At 40.2% G+C, this 15410-nt stretch overlaps 1 protein-coding gene across 2 annotated transcripts in view; it reads left to right on the top strand.

Moving 5' to 3' along the window:
- The first annotated feature begins 6089 nt into the window (after positions 1-6089).
- The window catches only part of LOC139630312 (collagen alpha-1(VII) chain-like), a 52598-nt gene continuing 43277 nt past the window's right edge, over positions 6090-15410 (top strand). For both annotated transcript variants that reach the window (XM_071493618.1, XM_071493619.1), the window contains exons 1-10: positions 6090-7212; positions 11183-11252; positions 12475-12547; positions 12675-12855; positions 12960-13116; positions 13230-13323; positions 13425-13583; positions 13736-13893; positions 14237-14366; positions 14510-14629. In XM_071493618.1, the coding sequence (XP_071349719.1) occupies positions 7196-7212; positions 11183-11252; positions 12475-12547; positions 12675-12855; positions 12960-13116; positions 13230-13323; positions 13425-13583; positions 13736-13893; positions 14237-14366; positions 14510-14629 (1159 nt within the window). In that variant the 5' untranslated portion in view covers positions 6090-7195. The remainder of the gene's footprint in view (positions 7213-11182; positions 11253-12474; positions 12548-12674; positions 12856-12959; positions 13117-13229; positions 13324-13424; positions 13584-13735; positions 13894-14236; positions 14367-14509; positions 14630-15410) is intronic.

The following is a 15410-nucleotide window of genomic DNA, read 5'->3' as shown; positions in this document are numbered from 1 at the left end:
TTATTAGAAACTAATAACATCAGCTGCAGCACTCTGTCTGCCCCTCACAGTGTTTCCACTGCAGGTCAACGGAAATACTGGGAGCACAGTCGTGGAAATCAAGTTGTTCCAGTAAATGAGCTGAGACCAGCCAAAAGTCTTGATCTCTTAGATATCTATTCTATAGAGACAACATGTCTCCTGATGCCTTATGATGTTTGTTTTGAGAAAACAACAGCATGTGAAAGGCCAACGAAAAGCTTGGAAGCACAGTGTGCTGTTTCAGAAACAAATCATTTATTAAAAAAATGTGGAAGAAGTATATATGTATGGTCTTCATTTTGGACTAGATGGTTGGATGTTTAATTCTGGCAGGCAGTTTTAGGATTTTGGGTGCCATGCCAAAATGTAACTTATCTACAAAGTCTATTGGCTTACCTGTTCGCATTGTCAAGCTGGCATGTCAAGATTTTCTTAGAAGGCAATTTATATACAATTTTTCAAATGCAATTTGGTATGTGTGGCATTTTATATTACACTTATTCCCTTTTCCATACATTTTGATAACATCTCTTTTCGGCGTTATAATACATTTAAAGCAGAACATTTATGACAGCTGTGTCTGAACCTCAGCTGTGCACTGTATGCTGTGCTCTTAGATAAACACCTGCAGAGCAAGTAATCATGTTTCATCTCAATAATTCAAGCCTCCACGAACTAAATTAGAAAAATTTCCAACTTTGGCACCCCTTATCTATAGGATCAAAAAAAAGACACCATGGCAGGCAGCAATTCACTCCTGAGCCACGCCTATCCTGCAACTTTATTTTTGAATATATATGTATGCTTTGATATGCTTATTTAATTAACCTAAGTGAATTCTTTGTACGTGTCAACTACCAGATGTCGTTTAACTATTTTTCCTTTTTGCGTTTTGTTTCTGCGCAGCATGTGTAGTGTCTTTTAAGTCCATGTGTACTCAGTTTGTGCAAATATGTAGCCATACCAACATCACATGCTGATGATAGCTTCAGAGCGGGGAACAGCCTCTGAGCACTCCCTCTCAGCTGTTTCTGGTTTTATTTCAGAGATATGTGATATGCCATGTCACTCTGTGCCTTCTTCTATATCCTATCAAATTTATGGAGTGGAAATGAGTAACAAACAAAAATCATTCTCCATTAACAAAAAGTTGATGTTTTTAAAAAATCGTCACTTGTATTCCTACAGACTCTGTTATAATAACCTTGACCTTAAAGGAAAAGTCTTCTCTCTCTTAGATGAGAGGATTAAGACCATTGTCAGGTCTGTACAACCTGATGAAGTATGACGATGCCACATACAATCAGCTACCTAGAGCACAAGACTGGAAACAAGGGAAAACAGTGAGCCTGACTCTGTAACATGTAACCAAATCCACCTACTATTACCCCTAAGCACATTTGTTAACATGTTGTATCTAGTTTGCTAAATCTGTACAAAAATGTGTTGTTTGTTTGTGGGGTAATGTACTGAGGTATTTTTTGGCCGCGACCAGTCTTCTCTGGTTGCCTGGTAACAGTTTTCTGGACTCTATTTCTTCATATTAACTCTGAACCAGACATTAATCTTACCCCAAAATATCTATGGCCCATTTTCACATAATTATGAGTAAGGGCTACAGTGACTTTTGTGTGTCACATTTATGTGACTTTGAATCTTTGACTTTGTGACTTTGAATTTGATATCACTTAAATATCCAACTATATCAAATAAACTATGATGCGTATTCATGCTCCAAGACACCAATTAGTTGTGGTCACATCATGGGCTCTGTTTCAGCTGAACCAATAGGCCAAGATTTCAGTTTTTGAATTTTCTTTCCACACTTAAACTCCTAAAAAGATAAAAACCTATTGATTCTGGGGACCTTATAACATTGCCTCATGCACCACCATTGTGTCAGTCAATTTTGAAGTGAAAAATGAAATCTCCTGACCTATGGGTTGCACACAGAAACAAAAAGAAATATATTGACATTGCTGACCCCAACCATCACCACCAAATATGGCAGCCGTATTTTCTTGTAAACTCAGGTACACTGACAGACACTTTTTCTAAAAAAAAAAAAAAAAAAAGTGCGTGTGCTATATTTTAAGTGTACAAAAATATTTTATGTTTCTTTCTTCTCTTGTTTCATCTTAATAACCGGCTCCTGTAATTGAGGTATGACAGCAGGTCATTGTGCTATTTGTCACCTTGGACAGGTGGTATTTGAAGAGAAAGCTGCAGGCCATTGAGGATCAAAACAAGACTGCCTTGCTGACTACCTCTTTCCTCTCCAACTCTGCTAGAGACAAGGAGGTGAGAGCTAAACCTTCTCTCTTTCATGTCCCTGTGGCAAAAATTGTGCTTGAGAAAAGCTCTAAGCAAACGCACACTTGGAGCTGTGGCTCCATCTTAGACAACATGAACATAAGCAGATTATGCTCTTGTCATCAGTCTACATTCAGAGATGTCTACAAAGTCACAGACAAAACACAAAGTCCACCCACACAATAGTATGTTTATAAAGCTGGAAGGAAAGGGAAAATGAGTCCCTACAGGAAAAAACACTACTCTCTCTTGTAAGCTCTCCTACCCCCCATGCTGTCACCTGTCTTCAAATACAGTTAAATCAGCTAAACATGTGGAGCAACCAGTGATGGAAAAGAGAAAATGGAGAGATCAGTGTCAATTCCAAAAGAAAGCACAGAAGACAGAGATCACATGTCATCATCGAGACCCTCAGCATACCTCTCTCCAGCTGGAAAGAAAATATGCCTCTAAAACAGCAAGTAAAATAATACTTGTTGTTTTTGTTTTGTTTTGTTGTTTTTTTTCATTCACCGCTCTAATCATAATAGAAATTGCTTATTCCAACACTTAAAAGTTATCTTTGGAGGAAAGAAGGAACATCATTTTGGATAAGATTTTTCCAAACAGAGACATTGTTAATAGTTGCACCACAGGATGATAAGATTATCCCAAAGTAACTGAGGAGCATTACTGAATCTAACAAATAATAAAATGATGATTTACCTTTTGTAAAGCACCCAACTCCAACCCATTCCCTCACAAAAACATCACACCTGTTGATTGACAGCAGCTTGCTAGTAGAAGTTCATTTTAAAAATATTAAAACAAACTACAGCTCAGTCCTACTTCACCCATCCTTGTTTTTAATCATATGTAGCTCACTGGGTCCTACTGTCTGCCTCTCCAGACTGAATATACATATGAGAAGTGATAGTGCTGGCACACAACATCAGAAATTGCTCACTGGCGGCCAAAGAATTTGGTGGAGAATTTATGATGTTGTTGCACTGATATCTTTCCCCCTGACTGCACATCCACAGTATGAAATAATATGAGTAGTATGAATAGATGATACAATTTGCTGATCATGCACGCTGGTTTTAAGCAAAATCGGTGATGAGCTCTATCACCACAGTCACAGCTACAGGCTGCTGAACAAATCCATTAGAACAGCAGAGATTGACTGCTTTGCTCAAAGGCACATCAGCGGTAAAACACCACCCTGAGGATTCAAGCAGGTCTGGGAATTCAAACCACAAGCTTGTCTTCCTAACCTTTAGGTCGTTTACTGTTGTAGCCTGGTTGTGATTAAGACAGAGGGATGACTTTAAGGTGGGAAATCGTGTGCAACGTGCAAACTAAAGCAGTTTAAACCACAAGTCAGCTTGTCTCTATTGTCCCTAACCAACACAGGCCATAACAGCACTGTCAGGAGAACATACATTCTAGTGCTGGAATGTGCTTTTATTAGTGCAGCATGGTTATGGTTTCAGTTTTTTTGGCTGGTTTAAAAGATCCAGAGCTGCACAACACATCTGCGTCACACAGATTTCTTTAGACCTCTGTCTGCCTGCCTGCTTCCCTGGCTCTTTACACGAGCTTCTGTCTCCTTTGTGTACACTCAGGTACAGTTTGATGAATAGTAGAGTGAGATGGTTTAATCTGAATTTTATCTGAAGGGTAGTATTACTGAAACAGTTTAACTATTGTGAGTAGACCAGGTTTGTACAGATATTGCTATGGCAACAATAAATAGCACAGAACAATATTTATATCCTGAATATATTTTTAACACCAGAAAAAAGATTGATTGATCAATTGGTAGATTCTCTGGATAAACAAGACTACAAGCATTTGAGCAGCTTTAGCATATTGATGTTATGTATAATGTTATGTTATGTAACATTATGTTATGTTATGTTGATAGTATGTATAATGTTTACCATGTCCATCATCTTTGTTTTGCGTATTGGCACGCTAACATTTAGCAGCACTAAATTCTGGTGTCATTATTCATGCTGGTAGGCCTATTTAGTCATAAACCAAAATATTCAACAAAAGGAAATTCTGACATAATGAAAACTCACCAAGGTGACTAAAAAATCATCCTCAGACTGAAATGAATGTATGCACCAAATTTCATAACAATCCATCCAATGTTGTTGAGATATTTCACACAAAAACATAGATGTGAGTCTACTAGCGGTGCTAGAGGGAAGGTCAAGGGCTCACTAAAGTTGTTAGAACTGTTTGTACCCAATTTCATTGCAATCTATTAAATAGTTGTTAAACTTTTAGACACTAACTTTATACATGTGAAAACCACACAGAACCAACAACAGACCCACAGTTGATTTTACTTACTTTTAGCATTATCCTTGTCACTATAGGGGGCTAAAAAACATCAAGAGTGACTTCAGAGCAGGTCATATAATATTCTAAGCCACTGGCAGTCTTTCAAAACCTCAACAGCCAATTGAACAGAGGCCAGCTACAAAAAATACTGGGATGCTGACTCTCTGCCCTCTACAGGGGTATGGGAAAATATCTTTTTGTGATTTGGGTAAACATTAGGGCTTCTCTAAGAATGCTGGGTTAACCTTAGGCACATTTGCGCATATTTGTCTGTACTGGGCATCTTCTTGGCTGTACTTGAATCTGTAGGAGAAACCCGATGGGCAGCAGAATCCAGAGCTTGTGGCTGATGCTGAGGAAACAGGTACTCCCATGCCTCCGTCAGCCAACCTACAGAGAGATCACTGACGCAAGCACCTCTGAGAAGATGAGGATCAAGAAGGGGCTAAATCAGAAACAGTGCTGCGAGCCTCGTCTATTTCAACAAGACATGTGACTGAAAGGCTGTCTGATGCCTCAGAAGAGTAGGTGTCCATCCACTTCCAGGAGCTGAAAACATTAATGGTTCCAGCTGACAATACAGGCCTGGAGGAGGGGCAAATGGAGTCACACACATTTGAGGAGGTCATGCTGAAATCCAACTACAATCATTCCAATTACATTTGCTGCCGCCTTGAAATGGTAAGTCAAACTTGGGTGAAATTCTTTTCAAATTTATGACCTCCGTTTTATGACCTCTGTTTGCTCCAATGGCAACTTCATTTTGCATGATATTTGACAGGCGCAGACCTTTGAATGAAATGTATACATTTCACAGCAGAGAAAGCACAGATGTGAATAATTAAATCAGTGATGGTTTAATACCATGTATCTGATTCAGTTTCAGGGTTCTGGTATCGTGCATGCTGACACACTGTTATGACTTGAATAGAATGAAGCCATCAGTTATGTAATTGGTAAATTGGAGACACCTGGACTGTGTCCTAAATCACCCCTTATTTAATGTACAGTGTGTAAATGTATCCACTTCTGGGCTCTCAAAATTTCCACATTGGAATGAAAAGGTAGTGTACATGTGTACACGTGCATTTTGTTGATAAGAAGATGACCAGAGTGGATCTACAGCTGAAAGTGATGAGGTAAAAGTGTCTGTGACATAGGGAGCAGTTGATGTGTGTACAAGGGGTGATTTCGGATACAGCCCTGTCCTTTTCTGACTGTGACAATTCAAGATGTCCGCTGTGAAAAGGATCTGCTCAATAAACTGCAGCTCTGCTGTAATTCTGTCCTCCACAGGAGAGCCTATGTCACACTTTTGACAGATAATGTAAGTGTTTGCAGTTTGCAATATTTCCTAAAAAATAAACTTAGCTAGCTGAGCTTATGTTAGGCTACCATTCAAAAGGTTCTCGTGTTCGCTACCTTTGCGGGCAAACCAGTGGGTTAAATGTTAAACGTTAACTGCTAAAGTGACATTACATATTGTAAGTGTTTGTAGATAAGTTAAAAGAGAGCCTTCCTATCTCAGGATGCACTTATGAGACATGGCAATTAAAAGTCAGAGAGTTGGGGCTAGAGAACATTGATGAGTAGTGTTGTAATTTCTGGTTTCAGTCAGATTGGTTCCAGATCTGTGAATAACCGCCAACATCTCTGATTTCTTCAGTGAAACCAAATGGCAGTTCACTCTGTTTGTCAGGCTTGCAGTCATTAAGTTTTATTGATGAACAGTAAATAAGAAGTAAGAGACAATGCCTCCCTGAAAAGTTTAAAAATAAACCTGGTAGTCAAGGTCACAATTGCCAATAAGTGCTGCTAATTCAGGATTTATCCAGCCTTAATAGTGAAGCACCAAATGAACAAATTAGGTGTCAAGAATTATTTCCAGTTGACTTTAGAGCAATTCTGCATGTGGGGTCAACTCCAGCACTGCACAATTTAAAAGAAGAAGTTTGTAAGACCAAATGTAAACGTCTGAACTGATACATGTCAGATTTTTTGTTTTTAAATATATATATATATATTATTGTCAACAATCCCCACATCCCTGCTTCCAATCAATGGGGGTGACCGGTGCCACGTGGGCTATCAATCGGCATGAAATCACGTGACCCCCGTGTTTTCTCTCACCTGAAAAGGTAACGGGATTATCTGGATAACGTTTGAGCCGCACATGGTTTAATGGGTTGCTTGCAAGCAGGAACAGGGAGGGACGGGAGGCAAACAAAATGAGGTTGTGAAAAAAAAAAAAAAAAAATGCAGAAAGGGAGAGCTCAGGAGTCCCCCCTTCAGGCATCCGAACAAGTCTGGACTGTTCCTCTGCCGCTGACGCTCAGCCTGCTCTGAGCGAGGCAGCCTGGGGAATCAGAAAACAGCAGTCCTGACAGTCTCCTGCAGGGATGCGACGACACAAGTACAGTTCCTGAGCTAGAGCGGAGTGCTTTGTGAAAGTGTGACACTGGACACCGGGGACGCTGAGGACTTTCGGTGCGGCCAGACACTGCATGGAGAGCTAGGGCTGGATATGTCACAGGTGGGAAGGTGAGGAGCTGCAGGCTGTGGCCCGGTGCACGGAGCAAAGATCCGCAGGTAGGGGTGATGCAGAGGCGGGAAGGTGAGGGTTTGCTCGGGGCTGTTTGGGAAGATGTATTTGCAGAAATGCCGCAGGTTTTGCACGCAGCTGGAGTTATTTGTAAGATGCATTTTTGAACTGCGGAGTTGGGACATAACTTCACGTTTATGTACGGATGAAAAATTCAGTATTGATTTGCACTGCATGTACACGCTGGTAAGCAATAACTCATACTGTACCTATGGAGTACTTGAATTGTAGCCAGTATAACACTCCTTAGACTATTGCTTTCCCTGCAGCAAAAGCTTTGACTTTGGACAAGACCGAGCAGAACATTCATCACCTCATTTTCACCCTCTCTGAAATAATCGTCTTTGCAATACCTCAGGTTACCTCAGATTATTTTCCTCTGGAGTTTTAGACTAAAATACACATAAAATTGTGATGTAATATTAAATGAAAGAATATACAACAAAACAAAATCTGTAATTAATCTATTCTGTGCTTGTTAATACTCTGCCTACATTAGTCTTCATTACAGTTGCTCAGGACAAAGGGGGAGTGAACAACCATGTTGACCTCATCTGAACTCATTTAGTGAGGGGGCATTTTTACTCCTCCGCTTCCTCCTCTGCCTTTGTATATTAATTGTTTTCAATTGTCTGTTCCACTTCTAAGAGCATTCATGCCTTTGCTGTGGTTTGGCTCACTCAGCAGCAAAAAAATCCCCTAATGCCATATCTGGATTTTTTAAAAAATATGTCCCAAACCTTTAGCAGGACTGATTAAACTCTTCCTCTCAGCCTCACCTTCATCCTCCCACTTTCTCTCTCATCTTTTCATTCACTGCATTGTTGCAGCCATGCTTGGTTAAGTTTTTGGCATGCCAATCTGGTAGTGGATGGCTCTGGACTGATCCCAAGTGTGTCATCTGCAGAGGACTGGTGCTTGTTACTGTGTTTGAGTTTCTCCTGTGTTCACTTAGGGTCCTGGAAGAGAACACTATTTTAAGATCTTCATCATTTTATTAGTGCTATTTTAAACAGTTTTTTCAGCAATGGGACATTTTGATGAATTATGCAGACATAAATTATTGTGAATAGACATTTGTATATTTTGATTGTTAGTGGTGCGTAAATGGCGCTTAAATGGTGCTTAACTGTGAATGAGAATGTTAAGCCTTTGATGGATACAGTTATTTCCCTGATTTAGTCCATCTGGCATTTGTCAATAGTAATACAAGGCTTGTGAAATACTTAAATAGGAGGATAATATCGATGCTTCCTTTGAGACGTGATCCAACAAGGGGGCACAGAAGATTTTCAAAAGCTGCTGTTTTTAGTACTTTTGTTTGGTTTGGATGAAGAAATAGACTGATAATCCATTTTTGGCAGATGTGTGTACTTGACCTGAGACTGGAGGTCAACGGTGACAGTCTCCCCTGCTTCTGATGCTCAGCCAGCCTCAGAGCAGGGCCCTTCTGTTCTTGCTACCAGCAGCTTGTGTCCACCAAGTACACAAAATCCTGATGTGTGAGCAAATTTGCAGGAAACTTGGGTAATAACTGTGACACCCTGGCCTCTTTGACGTGTCCATATCTTCGTCCACTCACACTCTGTCCCTGGACTCATGTTATGCTGAGGGAGCTTGGCTCTTACACAATCCTGCACTCTGTGACATTACAGTAGCCTGTGGCCCGCCACCCCCCTAGGAGAATGGCATCTCTATTAAATTACAACTCAGTGATCCTGCCTGGGCTGAGCTTTCAGAAAGCACAGCCCACCCTCTGTACAGGTCCCACCAGAAACTTTGGGATGAGTCCTAATCTCTTCTTCTTCTATCAGTGTTTGCGTACAGGTAGATTTTTTTTCCCACTAAATCCTTGATTAATTCCAGTTGAGGATCTTTCTTAGCAGCACTTTGCTACTGTGTCACTGACCTTTTAACCCATGTGTTTGGTTTAAGTCCCAGGTGGCCTATAGTGGGTGTGACCATGCCCATAAGCCAGTTACTTCATCCCTTTAAAATTCCAGGTGTTGAGGCCACCCTTGGAATGTACTTTATATAGACTCGATGAACATCTGTACTTGTGTTGTAATAATAAAGTTTATCAGAGGAAGTGGGTTCCTCCCACAGCTGGCATGTGATCCACCCAGAGAGTTATTACAGCAGTTATTTGAAAATATACTAGCAAGATTGTATGTACTTACAGATTAGGTCAGGGCATGGGAATAAAGCAGGGTTTGTGGGTGTGTTGTGGGAGTGCCAGGAAGAGGAAGAAAGGAGGAGAAATCTGTTCTTTGTAATGCTTTCAACATTTACTGCCTCTTCTTTAAGTCGTCAGCTGGTGTTGATAGCAGCCCTCAAATCATTAATGCCTTTAAATTAAGATCTGTTAAGTTAGCCAAGATATAATTACTCAGAAAAGACTGTGGGTATAGTGTGGTCTCAACACCTGCCTCACATAATGAAACCAGAAATTAACATTATTTCATTCAGTTTCATACAAGGAAAAGAGAAATAACATGTGGTTTGTCAGGAGGTAGTTGTACATAATTTAGTTTTATAGTCTTAAAATAAATACTTTGAGTCTCGAAAAGGGAGAGGTGCACAAAATTTGGAACATATTAAGCTTTACGTGTGTGCTACATGTTGGGGAGAAAAATCTGAAACTGTTGGGTTTGTGGGCTCTTTGTGTCTCTGACTTAGAGCAATATCTGAAGTTTTCATTCTTGAACCTCTTAAAAGAGGACAAGGGCAACTAATTCTAGCATCAGTTTTCACTTCAGAGCTTTACTGCACTGTATTTTCCGTATAGCACACTTACTTAGTAAACTATTATTGAAAGTTGTCAAGTATTATTATAGAAAGGCCCGATAAACGTTATGTGCTGTAATTGTTAAGGAAATAGTTTGCTGGGTTAGAAGATTGATACTGCTTCTCTAATGTCTGTAGGTAAATATAAAGCAGCCAGGAGACAATTTGCTTAGCTTAGTATGAAGACATGTTAATATGTTATATCTTGTTTATTTAATCTATAAAAAAAAAAAACTAAATGTGAAAATGTCCTTTGTACACTTTGGTTTTTGTGCTCTTTAAACAAACCAGGGATTGCCTAATATTTAGAGAGCTTTACAGGTGCTTCTAGGCATATTTTATTACCTTTGCGCTGAACCAGGCTAGCTGTTTAGCTAAGCTAACAGGCTGCTGGCTGTAGCCTTATAATTACCATACAGATATGAGAGACCGTGAATATTGCCGTTATATGTTATGTACCTTAACCATTTGGCTGTTGGGACAACAGTTTTGATAAAGGGTATGGAATCTGCAATTGCTTTTGTAATGGCTGTAATAGCCGTTATACTTAGGTGCGCAAAGTACTACAACAGAGTGGGAGAACTTGAATGTATTTCTCCATCTGCTGTGAATGTTATCAAGTCTGTCAGGTGGCATCAACTACAGCTGTCTCTAATGTGGGCTAGTTCTCATGGATGCAGACAGTCTGTCTGGTTTGGGTCAGCGATCCAACAAAAAGCGATGAAAACAACCAAATTCCAGATGATGTTGATGTTGATGCATTTCTATATAAGCTTATAAAATCACTTTTATCTGCTGTTATCCTGCTGTTCCCACTAATACATTTGGTTTTATCATCTGTGGTGGTTTCTCATGGTTTTGCTCCTGACCTCGTTTACCCTTGCTCTACAGTGTGGATCAGAGGTTTTGTTCTTTGACTCAACATCTGTTTGTTATTTCCAGTAGCCAATGTGTAGTGCATCAACTTTGTGAAAAGGTGAATGTGAACACAGGTTGTCATAAAAGAACTGTTTGACTTTCATAATGGATTTTCCTGACCTGACGAAAGATTGAAAAGATGAAATTAGCTGCGAGTGATAGTTTTACATAAATCTTGACATAAATTCTGAATTCTGTTTTCAGAAGGCAGTCCATTCAAAAACATCAGATGACAAGCACAATACAAAGCAAGAAACTTAACAGGTTAAACACAGTAAGTACTACAAGTAAGACGTACATGGTAAAACATAAACAAATAACATTCATGAAATTGCCCAAAGTGTTTCAAATATACATTAATTAGCAGATGGAGAAATGGAAAAAGAGAGACCAGGTGTCCTGGAAAGATTTGATGTTGTTCTGTAATGTTTCTTGTGTTGTACTCTTTTCAGTTATTACATAACAACAGTGCTTGATAAATAATGTTATTCTGTTGTTCCAGCTGAAAACCATAATCTTGATGACTAGTGAGCTGGTTAAATTTAGCTTTTAAGATGAAGTGAGGAAAGGTCACCCAGACGTAAGATGTGCATTCTGAGGACTTTAGAAATCCTGATGATTTCTCCCAAAGATAAGTACTGAAATACAGTGTAGAGAACCAAAGAGAATAAAAGCAGTGTGGACTTTATGAACTTAGTTTCAAGGTTGCAGGCATCCGATGTTAGTAATGACACAAAGTTTTCATGATAATTGTGTTAACCAGTGATAACTGATGTGGTGGGTTTTACAGTGCAGTGGCCAGTAAACTGCAGCACCAATGCAGACAGCGGTGGCAGTAGCAATAGATGTCTGGACCATTCAGCAGACGGGCAGAGGCATTGAGATCACACAGATCAGCTACATGCTAATGAGTTCATATTCCTGCCCCAACTTAGACTACAAGGTCTAGTTTTGGTCATTATGCTAGTTTAGGAATTATTTACTGTGCCAGCTCTGCAACTGTAACATGCAAACAGGACTGGTACCTGGGGCATACTTGTGAAGTTTGACTGGATTAATAAAAGATACTTCACCTGGTAGTCAGTCAGACATTTGGAACAAGAAAATAGTTGTTCATGTTCAAAAAGATGAGACTGGCAGGCAGGATATCAAAGACACAAGGTGGGTCAGAACAGGTACAGGCAGGAACAATGGCTAGAACTCTAAGGCAACATAAACGTCCTAACAAATGACAGGGTTGAACTATGTGAAACATATGCTGAGGAGAAAATGACTAATGGGATGCAGCTGAACAGGAAAGTGACATGATCAGGTGACCAGTAGTAACAGGACATTGGATGGGGATTATTAGTAAGTAAGAGACCAATTAATTTATGGATGGATATTAACAGACAAACATCAGATCCCAAATTTATAATTTTGTCAGGCTTTTTTCTAGTGAATTTAAATTGCTTTGAACATGATTATTAATGTTTCTTTGCCCTTTTTGTGTCCAGATTGTGAAAATGTGGCGTTGGCTTTTCACCGTGACTGTCCTGCTGTCCTTCCTGAAACAGGCTGAAGCTCAGGGTAAAAAAAACAAACATTCAATTTATTGTCCTAACTACAGCCCTTCTAATCTTCTCATGTTTTAATGTGTCTACAGAACGTATGTCTTTATGTGCTCACATGTATTCTCCATCACTTGTGTTTGCAGGCAGGTGTAATAATGTGCAAGCAGCAGATATTGTTTTCCTGGTTGATGGGTCGTCTAGTATAGGTCGAGCTAACTTCCTGCAGGTGAAGGGTTTCATGTCTGGAATCATCAAACCATTTGCCAGCTCTGTCAGTGAGTCAGGGATACGGTTTGGAGCCGTACAGTACAGTGACACCTCCAGGTGATTGACAATATTAACATTTACTTCACCACTCTGTCAGCAGTAACAGAGGATCCTACTGCAGGTGCAGAATAATGCATCAATGCACATTTCTCTTCCTCCAGGGTTGAGTTCACCTTCACCACCTACCTGAATGGCACAGAGCTGGTCAATGCTGTAGAAAATCTAAACTATAAAGGTGGAAACACACGCACTGGTGCTGGTCTCAAGTTTGTCGCTGACAACTTCTTCAACCCTTCAGCCAGTCGGGATGTCCCAAAGGTTTGAAGAGCAGCTATACTATGATGTTTCATAATTATATAACAATATACAGTATTTATCTAACTCACCATTTATTGTGTTTCCAATTCTACCTTTAACTCGTTAACTTTCAGATCACTATCCTGATCACAGATGGAAAGTCACAGGACAGTGTACAAGAACCTGCACAGAAGCTGCGTAGTCAAGGAGTGCATGTTTTTGCAGTTGGTAGGTGTCTCATCTGCAGTTTCTCCTCTCTTACTCAGAGTAGTTGGGAATTATGAACCACTGTTTTCTTTTCACTTTGTCAATTTTTTTGTGTTTGTTAGGCATAAAGAGTGCAGACAGGAATGAACTGGCTCAGATCTCCTCTCAGCCCAGCAGTGATTTCACCTCCTTTGTTGGGGACTTCAAACTGCTGAACACCCTTCTTCCTCTTGTGAGTCCCCGAGTGTGTTCAAAAGCAGGAGGAGTCTATGCAAGTGATGGTATGCATGGTAACCTAACTTCCTTGCACATACACTAAAATTTACACAGTCACAAATATGTGTAGAATATTATCCTAAACTGTAAACCTGCATTTATTGTATCCATGTCTCATCATACAGCCATTCTCTCCTGTCCTCTTTTCTCCTCTCAGAGGCATTTTCTGGTCCATCCAACATTCAGTTTATAGGGCAGACGTCTGATTCTCTCAGGTTTCGCTGGACTCCTGCTGGGGGGCCTGTGAGTGGCTATGTAGTCCAATACGTGCCCCTCTCTGGCCTGGGTCAGCCTATTACAGCAGAATTGCGTCAGGTGAGACCTGATGTTGAAGTACATTGTGTTCACACATTCACATGACCTAGATTCAAGTAGTTAATTGCAATTTAATGAGCCAAAGTCAATCTTGCTTTGCGAGACAAAACACATGTCTTCAGGCTAAGTATAAACTTGTCTAATGGGTGGATCTTCTTCATGTAGATGCTGGAGAGATTAAAGTTTGGCGGAGCAAAAAAAGAAATTCCTCTTTGTATACCCTACCAGACATGATGAAGATAGAAGAATTACGTGGCTCAGCCATCTATTTCCCTCACTGACTTTGCAAAAACTTGTTTTAGGCAGAAATGTTAACAAAGATGACCTATGTCTCTACCTTCAGGAGACTGTCTCTGCTAATCAGAGGACCTTCACCGCACGAGAGCTGAGGTCAGGGACAGACTACCTGGTGACTGTCATTGCCCAGTACCCCAACAGTGTGGGAGAATCTTCTTCTGCCAAGCAACGAACCAGTGAGTAAAAATTGAAGGACTCAAATGTCAGCTGAGAGACATCTGCTGAAATGCTAATGCAACCCTTTCTCACACAAGACATAACCATTTATTTTGAACTTATCACAGGCATACACCTGAAATGTCTTTTTATCTCCTCATAGGGTCCTTGCCAGGTGTTTCCAGTCTACGTCTGGTCCAGGCAGGCTTCTTCTCTCTCACTGTGGGCTGGGATCAGCCTTCATCTCCTGTCCAGGGCTACAGACTCACCTATGGACTAAGAGGTCAGGCACACATATGTCCTTGCTTCTATTTTCTGTCTGTATCTACCTGTTTTTCTCTTTGTGTGTGCCTCTCACCTGAACTGTACTTTTCTGTTATTATAAAAGTTACAGGACATCAGTGACATGCTATACACAAAACTCAGAAATTGAGACCAAGTATTATCTTGTCATAAAAACTAATCTTGGCAGAATGAAAAGGAAAGGAAAACAAGTTAGAGTATAGAATAACAGGTAGCCTATTGGTGGCAAGTTGGAAACATGTAGAGAATGTATAGCAGTCAAAGCTGAGTATGAGGAACATGAGTTTCTTTAGCGCCTTAACTCCCTCAGGCACTGGCTGTCAGTTAAGGATTTTTATTGCCCAATCATTACCTAAAATATCAAATACATTTTTTCATCACTAGTCTTGAAATTAGATAGACTGAGAAAATCTTTACTTGTGTCACGCATCACCAGTAATTTTGTCCTTACATTTCTAGAGACAGGGTGTGGCATAGATCATAACAGTGTCAAGATGTCTGGGTGCTTATGCCATGATTCAGGAAAGAAAAATGGTCCCTGAGGGCTGATATAAACGCTTTCTCCCACCAAACATGTAGCAGGAGTGCCAGTCTCACATGGAGCTCCTCTTCTGACTAGACTGGCACGTGTGAGAGAGTATTCAAATGAGGTGTATCCTGTAATGAGAGGTTTAGATGTTTGTACCTGTTTTGGTATCTGCCACCTCCAGCAAGTGCGCACCTTTGACTCTGATAGACAGATACTGACAGCTAACAAAGTA

The sequence above is a fragment of the Trachinotus anak genome, unplaced genomic scaffold (genome assembly GCF_046630095.1).
Source record: "Trachinotus anak isolate AG129_WGS33_773 ecotype Australia unplaced genomic scaffold, CSIRO_AGI_Tana_v1 ptg000013l, whole genome shotgun sequence".
NCBI lineage: Eukaryota > Metazoa > Chordata > Actinopteri > Carangiformes > Carangidae > Trachinotus > Trachinotus anak.
Note: the sequence above shows the minus strand (reverse complement) of the source record. Positions and strands in the feature narration are given on the sequence as shown.